The 9,503-nt window shown below is 37.2% G+C and overlaps 1 protein-coding gene across 4 annotated transcripts in view; it reads left to right on the forward strand.

Moving 5' to 3' along the window:
- The window catches only part of cad (carbamoyl-phosphate synthetase 2, aspartate transcarbamylase, and dihydroorotase), a 31,848-nt gene that overhangs the window by 6,096 nt on the left and 16,249 nt on the right, over nucleotides 1-9,503 (forward strand). For all 4 annotated transcript variants that reach the window (XM_016470746.1, XM_016470747.1, XM_016470748.1 and 1 more), the window contains exons 12-24: nucleotides 821-1,042; nucleotides 1,176-1,364; nucleotides 1,451-1,575; nucleotides 1,672-1,805; nucleotides 2,662-2,774; nucleotides 2,898-3,148; nucleotides 3,268-3,514; nucleotides 3,625-3,723; nucleotides 3,958-4,182; nucleotides 4,324-4,506; nucleotides 7,241-7,459; nucleotides 7,568-7,735; nucleotides 7,835-8,017. In XM_016470746.1, the coding sequence (XP_016326232.1) occupies nucleotides 821-1,042; nucleotides 1,176-1,364; nucleotides 1,451-1,575; nucleotides 1,672-1,805; nucleotides 2,662-2,774; nucleotides 2,898-3,148; nucleotides 3,268-3,514; nucleotides 3,625-3,723; nucleotides 3,958-4,182; nucleotides 4,324-4,506; nucleotides 7,241-7,459; nucleotides 7,568-7,735; nucleotides 7,835-8,017 (2,358 nt within the window). The remainder of the gene's footprint in view (nucleotides 1-820; nucleotides 1,043-1,175; nucleotides 1,365-1,450; nucleotides 1,576-1,671; nucleotides 1,806-2,661; nucleotides 2,775-2,897; nucleotides 3,149-3,267; nucleotides 3,515-3,624; nucleotides 3,724-3,957; nucleotides 4,183-4,323; nucleotides 4,507-7,240; nucleotides 7,460-7,567; nucleotides 7,736-7,834; nucleotides 8,018-9,503) is intronic.

Consider the following 9,503-nt stretch of genomic DNA (forward strand, 5'->3'; position numbering starts at 1 on the left):
TAAAGAATATCTCTTTGGATTTGAGACTTTAGTCTTTGCAACTTTACAGATCTTCTTTATGCAGCAAGAGCTTGTATCACTTCAAAGAGAAAGGAAAAATTGAAATCTCATATGACCCCTTTAATATCAATATATATGGCAATATAATTTTTTTCCTTAACGGTGATATGATTTTTAAACACATTTCCGATATTTTGATACACATTACCAGTGTTTCCCATTCATTGATTTATTTGTGGCGTTTGACTTCGTTGAATAAACATGAGCACTGCACGTTTCAAAATCAAAATCAAAACGCAGTGCAGGTGTTTTATATGAATGTCTTTGAAGGGAACCAGCTGTCTTCAGAAAAGTTTCGATGGCATTTTCATTTTATCTGATAACGCTGCTTTGTGTACAGCCGCTTTGTGTACAGCTGTTACCGAGGAAACCACTGTTACTACCGCTCCAGAAGCGCCTCCTGCTGGCAGAGAATGAGCCCGTCTCCAGAAACATGTTTTTGTTGTTGCCCACTCTTTGTTTTTGTTTTCTGCAGCAACTCTGAGCAATTTTTATATTAGTTATCCTGGCTGAAGCACTTTTCTTTCAATCTATAAGAATAATCAGCCTATGTTATAGTTTAAAGTTAAATATTAAAGGGGTCATATGATGCGATTTCTATTTTTCCTTTCTTTAATGTGTTATGTAGCTGTTTATGCATGTATACGATCTGCAGAGTTACAAAGCTCAGAGTCTCCCACAAAAGGATTTATTCTATCTAAAAGAGAAGGCTGATCTGTGTATTATATACATGGTCCAACTTTTTGTGTGATTTCTATAGGCAGTGGCTGCTGCTGAAAGACTCAGCTATCCTGTCCTGGTCCGGTCTGCTTTTGCCCTTGGTGGATTGGGTTCAGGCTTTGCTAATAACAGAGAGGAGATGATCACATTGGTCACCCAGGCCTTTGCCCACACATCACAAGTCCTGGTTGACAAATCACTTAAAGGCTGGAAGGAAATAGAGTATGAAGTGGTGCGGGATGCCTATGACAATTGCGTTACGGTATGAAGCACCTAGAGCTGTGATTTCCCTTTTATACTGATATATTTATTTATTTATACCGCCATTCCTTCACATTTTACCAGTATGTGTTTTACCATTTGTTCTTTTCTAATTAGATTTTTTTTCCATATAGGTTTGTAACATGGAGAACATTGATCCTCTAGGAATCCACACTGGGGAGTCCATAGTGGTGGCTCCTAGTCAGACACTGAATGACTATGAATACAATATGCTGAGAAACACGGCCATCAAAGTTATTCGCCACTTGGGCATTGTGGGAGAGTGCAACATTCAGTATGCTCTGAATCCTGAATCTGAGCAGGTAATTCAGTCGCTTTTATAATCTAGGAAAAATGAGTCTCGGGAAGCAGTGATCAAGCCATAATCCCATTCTTTGTGTCCTGACAGTATTACATAATTGAAGTCAACGCTCGTCTCTCACGAAGCTCTGCGTTGGCCAGTAAGGCCACAGGTTATCCGCTGGCCTACGTGGCCGCTAAGCTCGGCTTGGGAATCCCTCTGCCCATGCTCAAGTGAGTTCTTTCATTGAAATTCGCTATTATACAGAAAGTAATTGTACACTTAAGTGTTGTTCTTTTCAAATTTGCTTAAAAGTAACTGTTTTCCAGGAATTCAGTGACTAATTCCACAACAGCCAACTTTGAGCCCAGTCTGGATTACTGTGTGGTAAAGGTTCCTCGTTGGGATTTGAGCAAGTTCCTCAGAGTCAGCACTAAAATTGGCAGTTCCATGAAGAGCGTCGGTGAGCCTCTTATAAAAAAAAAACTGCATGACAAATCTGTGTATTGTAATTCTCAAACCAGTGTGATTGTTAACTAAAACTATTAAAAATTGTCTTCAATTGAAATGAAATTAAATCTAAATATTAGATGGAAAAATGTAAACACAAATTTGAAGTAATAAAATGACTGAAACTGAAAAAATGTAAAGCTAATTAGAAATATACAAAAAATTATGATTATAAATTCACATAATTACTAAAACCTAATCTAAAATTAAAATGAAAACTGAAAACATTACAATAAAAATGATTTAAAATATGAACAAATACTATATAAAAACTGCTAAAATAATCTCATACACAATAGCAACTACATTTATAGGAGTTTTGTGCAACAGGCATAAGTAATGGGTTTTGGTTGGATTTACCAATTTTTACTTACTACAATATTTAACAACTAACAGCCTTTTCATTGGCTGTTGTTTGCTTGTTTTTTTGTTTTTTTAAATGATAAAAATGTAATTGATTTTATATCTGCTTCGGCAGTTACTTTAATTAGCATTTCTTTAGCACCATCCTTATTTTGCTCATATGGGAATCGTAATAATAAACCAAGTTGATGGTAATTGTAAGAGGGACTGTTAACAGTCTGCATTTTTTTTTTTTTTATTCAAATTTGTGCATATTTAATAAGCATAGTGTGTATAGTTTAATTGTTAAAGTACTTAAAGTAATTAAGTGTATTAAAATACTTTGTGAATTTTAATATGGCAATGAAAAAGCCAAATTTTAGTCTGTTTAGTTAGAAGGTGCTACATTTTCTGAACTCGCATATCCAGTGAGTTGTGATCTCATTCAGCACTCTCTTCCATCTCAGGAGAAGTGATGGCCATTGGCCGCAGCTTTGAAGAGGCCTTCCAGAAAGCTTTGAGAATGGTGGATGAGAACTGCGTTGGTTTCGACCACACCATCAAACCAGTGTCTGAAGAGGTCTGTAATGAAGTTACACATCTACCATCTCACTCCCATGTCAGATGCAAGGTTTTTTTGCAACAAGCTGATTAAAAACCTACATGAAAACAAAAACCGAAATATTATTTTCTCATATCCAAGGAGCTGCAGACACCCACAGACAAGCGCATCTTTGTTCTGGCAGCTGCCCTGCATGCCGGCTACACTGTTGATCGGCTCTATGAGCTGACCAAGATAGACCACTGGTTTCTGCACAAGATGAAGAACATTACAGACCATGAGAAACTTCTAGAGGCATATAATCGGGATGAGAGTGCCATGCCACCTGAGGTTTTGAGGAAAGCCAAGCAGCTGGGCTTCTCCGACAAACAAATCGCCCAAGCTGTGCAAAGGTACTCTGAAAAACTGCTGATGCAGAAAATCACAACTGTCAATTCTAGACTTGTTTTTACAAAGAATGGTTAATATGGGCTGCAGTAGACAGCTAAATCTGCTCTTTCCCCTGCTGCAGCACTGAGCTGGCTGTGAGGAAGCTGAGACGTGACTGGAAGATCCTTCCAGCGGTGAAACAGATTGACACAGTGGCCGCCGAGTGGCCAGCTCACACCAACTATCTGTACCTGACCTATCACGGCTTAGAAAGTGATGTGGTTTTCGAGCAGCCCCATGTCGTGGTGATCGGCTCTGGGGTTTACCGCATTGGAAGCAGCGTGGAGTTCGATTGGTGCGCTGTTGGGTGTATTATGGAGCTAAGGAAGGTGAGCTATCCGTATTAAGGGAAAACGGACTTTTATGTGGCTTAAAATGAAGCATAAGTTCATAATTTAGTGAAATTTCAGTGTGTATTTGAGAACTGTTCATTTCTCAGATGGGATACAAAACGATTATGGTGAACTACAACCCAGAAACAGTCAGCACAGATTACGATATGTGCGATAGACTGTATTTTGATGAGATCTCATTTGAGGTAAGCAATTAAATGTTAATAAAATGCTAACAAAATGTATGCTAGTAAAATGTTATAAATGCTAAAATTAATCATATGATTTATTATTTTAAATAATAATAACAATAAAACGTAATAAAATATAAATAATTTATGAAAATAATATAAAAATATTACAATTAGTATATTTTATTTAATTATAATTATTATAATAAATATATCATAATTATTGCATTTACCTGCTTTTAATCACAGGTGGTGATGGACATTTATGAGATGGAGAACCCAGAAGGAATTATTCTGTCCATGGGTGGACAGCTGCCCAACAACATCGCCATGTCTTTGCATAGGCAGCAGTGCAGGATCCTGGGCACCTCACCTGAATTCATTGACTCTGCGGAGAACCGCTTCAAATTCTCCAGGATGCTGGACACCATAGGAATCAGCCAGCCCCGATGGAAAGAGCTGTCTGATATTGAGGTAAGATATAAAGATAATTCATTTTATTCAACTCTAAGGAATACCAAGGACACTCTGGAAGTGTAGTGTGAAATGAATAACCAAAGAAAGACATAAGTTCTGCTTGTAACTTCAAATGACCCCTTGACATTTCTCTTGTAGTCTGCTGTAGGTTTCTGTGAGACGGTGGGTTATCCCTGCTTAGTGAGGCCGTCGTATGTTCTCAGCGGGGCTGCTATGAATGTTGCCTACTCAGACAGTGACATGGAAAAGTACCTGAGCAATGCTGTTGCTGTGTCAAAGGAGCACCCTGTTGTTATCTCCAAATTCATTCAGGAGGCCAAGGTTAGTCACTAAAAACAACATTTTAAGTCTGCACAAACCGCTCCCACCTTCAGGCAGTTCCAGTTAACTGTGTGTATGGGAGAGAGGGGAGTTAATTACTAGGTAATGCTGTTAGTTGGCACAAAATAAAAAAATTGCTTGTTTGAACAGGTTTTTCATTCACCACAGATGTTACATGAGGTGTGAATATTACAGAATATAACTCTTTCAAGTCCTGATTTGTCTTTCTAATTGCTATTGTTGCTCAATTTGCTCAAAAATGCATGAGATTTCATGAAAAATTCTGATTTGACTCTGTAAATTCGGCTATTATATACAACCTGTATGACATGATAGCCATCAATCAACTGATGTTGGATTTTTTTTGTATTGTTTGTCAGTCCATATTATATTTACTTGTTCATACTCATTTCCCTTATCTCTTACATTTTAGTTTACCCAGTGTTGTATAAAGTACCTGAAAGCCATACTCAAGTAAAAATACAGATATCTTGCCAGAAAATGACTTTGGTAGAAGTTGAAGTAGGGCTGGCCGACATAGCTAAAAAATGTATCAACGATATAATGTTTCATATGGTTCGGTATTGATAATTATTGACATTTTTTTATAACCTTTTTTAAAACAAAGAGCAATAGATTTTTTTTTTTACATTTAACCACTGTATTTTTAAATTAACTACATTTATTGAGACAAACAACAAATATTTTTTTGTTTTAACAGTCAAAAACAAAATAAAAAGTAAACAAATATCTAATTTCTAATGTTTTAGATGCAGATTAAATGGGTTAAACTTTTGGCTTGTCTCCCGAGGCCACAGGAGGGCACAATGAGCAAAATAATGCAGCACATTTTAAATGTTCAACGCAAGGAAGTAATAGTCTATAAAAAAACGTGCATTACGTCTAAGTTAACTCATATAAATCAAATATAATTTCGTAAATTGCATAAACAATTATGAACAAAACAACATCACGTATTTATGCATTGCTTAAAGTCCACGTGAACCGGAAATTGCTGCTGACTTTACTTCAGTGTAGTGACGTATTTCCAGCTGAAACGGAATATTGAATGGAGGGCATGGTTTTATTTTTGCACTCCTCCTCTCTGTCTCTCTTGAATAACGCAGCAACTGCTCTTCTCATGGGCTATACTAACAAAACATTAAACTACAACGTCACTTGCATCATCACCGCATCTTGTGCTCCACTGATGACGCTCCCTGACGCACATCTAACATTCAAATGCAAATGTTTATTTTAAACTGCTAAATGACTAAATGTAAATGTAAATGTAAATGTATTTACACAGTTTAATGTAGGCTATCTCAGAGGGGGCATGGATGCCTTTAACCTGCAGTTACAGATGAATAAATAATGTTTTGTTTTTAACATAAAACGTTGAATAATGATATTTGAAATGATTTAAAACCTGAAAAAAAAAAAGTCAAAATGTGAAATTAAAACTGCCAGTAGGTGGCAGCAAGTGACCGTTAATGAGTGAGTCATTGAGATTCAACCGATTCATGTAAGTTACTTATTGCTAACTTTATTGAACTTGTATAAAATGATTAAGTTTGTTATCATGCTGATATCTGCAGAAAAACGGTACTCTTTGTGTGTGATAGATTAAGTTAACTATATTAAATTATATAAATATAAAAGCATACAGAAGCATTTTGCCGCCTACAATTTAGAATGCCTTGAATTTTGAGTTTTAATAAACCAATAAATCACGTGCGTGCACTCTCTGTGTGATTTGGTGTTCTACTCGATAATGTCAGATGGCACATCATTACAAGAGCGCTTACCATTACTGCAGACGATATATTGTACATCGCACAGCACACCCCAGCCTCGACTTGAGTGGAAAATGAAATCATCCGCGGTTGTCCGCGCACTTGTTTGCACATGAGCAAAGGTGTTTTTATAGGAGTCTAACTTCTAAGCGCCAGACCACTGATTCGTCAAACCTGATTTCTTGCAGTTAGTGTTCTTCTGACTATTTTGTAGCAAGTGACGAAGATGCTTCAGGGAAATGTATCTGAGTAAAAGTATACATTTTAATTAGGAAATGTAATGGAGTAAAAGTTGGCTGAAATATAAAAACTCAAAGTACAGATACTCCCAAAAAATACTTAAGTACTGTAACGAAGTATTAATACTTCGTTACATTACACCACTGAGTTTACCTTTATTCTCAAAATGAATATTAATTTTCAATACTATAACTTATAATGCCTAAACTCACTTTTAGCATTTAAAACGATTGATTTTAGTGTATTTTACTTTATTGTAGACAAAATAGCGAATTAGAATATCAGCCATTTCTTGGTTTTCAGCCATAAAATGAAAATCTGGATAACCCAAAATTACATCCTTGTTAGTGTTATTTTAATATTATTTATATATGATTATAGCATTTAATATTTTGAATTAACTTTTTATTTTCAGCTTTCATTTGTCTTTTTGTTTTTATTATTTCTATTTAGCTTTGTTTTATTTTAGTTTTAGTATTTTCAGTTTTTCATCTAATATTTTTTTTAATCTTTTTCGATTAAGGAAAACAAATGTAATGGTTTTCGTTAACAATAACAACACTGACCCTTATGTGTATTTTGAATTCTGTAGTACTCTTTAGTAGTATTGCTGTGTTAGATATTTAAAGCTATTGTGGTGGCAGGATTTGCACTGTCAAATTTTGCAATGTTTTTTGATGGAGATATTTTGCTTTCAGGAAATAGATGTGGATGCTGTGGCCTGTGACGGAGTGGTCATTGCCATAGCGGTGTCTGAGCATGTGGAGAACGCAGGGGTGCATTCTGGAGATGCCACACTGGTGACTCCTCCTCAAGACATCAACCAGAAAACCATGGAACGCATTAAGATGATCGTTTACGCGATCGGCCAGGAGCTTCAGGTCACCGGCCCCTTCAACCTGCAGCTCATTGCCAAGGTGAGTTTTCATTATTTAAAAAAATATATATATTTTTTTTTTTTAGCTAGGATGAGTGCATTTTAGAATATTTGGTGCTGAAACTAAATCATGCGTGTTTGTCAACAGGATGATCAGCTGAAGGTGATAGAATGCAACGTGCGAGTCTCGCGCTCCTTCCCTTTTGTGTCCAAAACACTTGGTGTGGATCTTGTTGCCCTAGCAACAGGAGTCATATTGGGAAAGGAAGTTGAGGCTGTCGGGCTGATGAAGGGGATTGGCATTGTGGGAGTTAAGGTATTGAAATCTCGGGGATGTCTGTTTTTAATGGGAACACTTGAACCATCTCAATATTTTTTAAGATCTACATAAGCTTGATCTGCGTTTGACCCTTAGGTTCCTCAGTTCTCCTTCTCACGGCTGGCTGGAGCAGATGTGGTTTTAGGTGTTGAGATGACCAGCACTGGAGAAGTGGCCTGCTTCGGGGAAAACCGTTATGAGGCCTATCTAAAAGCCATGCTCAGCACTGGCTTCAAAATCCCTAAAAAGAATATTCTCCTCACTATTGGTACTTATAAGGTAATGGCTTACTTTACAGCAAGTCGATTCATTTGAGTCTGCTCCTATTAATTTTCTTATTCCCATTACTCAAAGCTGTGGTTTGTTAATTTCACCACCATCACCATTGCTTATTCCATTGCATACATAAGGATATGACTCAACAAATCCTTAACCCTAAAATTTGCTGTTTGTGCCACAGGTAAATATACCATAAATCATGTGGTTTGTGAGGTTTACCTTAGTTTAATGCATTTTGACTTCAAATGTTTACCTGGTCAGCGATAAAACAAGCGAAACATTTTTTTATAATACAAATTGCATATATTAATATTGAAGGAGTGGCTTTAAAGGGCAATTTCAACTAAAAAGTAAAAGTAAACAACCAACTAGCAGTGTTCTAGCTACCTCACAGATCACTTTAGCATCCACATGTCAACATATCTAAACACATATTAAAAACTACATAGGAAGTTCCTGGAAATTACCCACAACACTATAGTATAGTGGTGCACATTTTGCGCATTCACTCTCACTTTTATTAGAGAATGTAAAAAAATAGGGGTGCTCCGATTGATCTGCTACCGGTCACTATCGGCCGATAATCACGTTGGGATGATTGATCGGCGGCCTCTAAAAAGGCCGATCTCAAAAAAACCGATCTCAAGCTGATGACGCTGCCGTTGAGAGGTTTGGCACAACATGCAGCGGCACGTGTTGGTCTCTGTGCGGCGCGGGTGAAATAATTATAATGCTGAAGGTGAGGTACTCCCCTTCATATTTCTTCATTAAATAACTTATAAAGTAATTTGAAAACCTTGTGTGAGACGTAATTTCACAAACTTCGTGAGTGAATCACCGCACGCGCTCTCTCTTTCTCTCAAAATACGCAAATGGCTTCAAATCACCACACATCGCATCTGTCTATAAGCGAGCTGCACAGTTGACACAGGAATTGTCACTTGCACAATCGAGGCAGTGTCACATCGTCACTAAAGTTTATAAATTGCATTACTTTGTAATTCTTGCCAGTCTTTAACCATTCAGTGCTCGCACGCTCTCCTGGAGACCGTGCGCTCATGCACACTCGCAGCGCACACACATAATGTCAGGTTCACATTACTCCGTTTGCGGTGCATATGTGGTACGTATTTTTTCTGCGCTCATGTTAACGGATTAAAGCGTTCACCGCACACGGTTGCGGTCCGGCAGTGCGCTCTAGGAGAGGTGCGTCTGCAGCAGTGCAGCGATCGTTTCTGCACCGAGTCTATTGCTGAGCTGCAAGCGCTGAATTAAAGTAACAGCTCATTGTTTGCAGTAAATATAAACATGGACTGACACGAACATTTAGTAATTACACCATAAATGCATATTATTAAAGTCTACTGTGTTTCACAGTCAACACATATGGCTTTTTGGCTAGGTTTAAAGGGAAAGATCACTTTTAGATAAACAAGGCAATAGTAGATGCACTCGTGGAGGTAGGAAAACAAAGTTCTTTATGAAC

The sequence above is a fragment of the Sinocyclocheilus anshuiensis genome, unplaced genomic scaffold (genome assembly GCF_001515605.1).
Source record: "Sinocyclocheilus anshuiensis isolate Anshui unplaced genomic scaffold, SAMN03320099.WGS_v1.1 scaffold2322, whole genome shotgun sequence".
Classification (NCBI taxonomy): Eukaryota; Metazoa; Chordata; class Actinopteri; order Cypriniformes; family Cyprinidae; genus Sinocyclocheilus; species Sinocyclocheilus anshuiensis.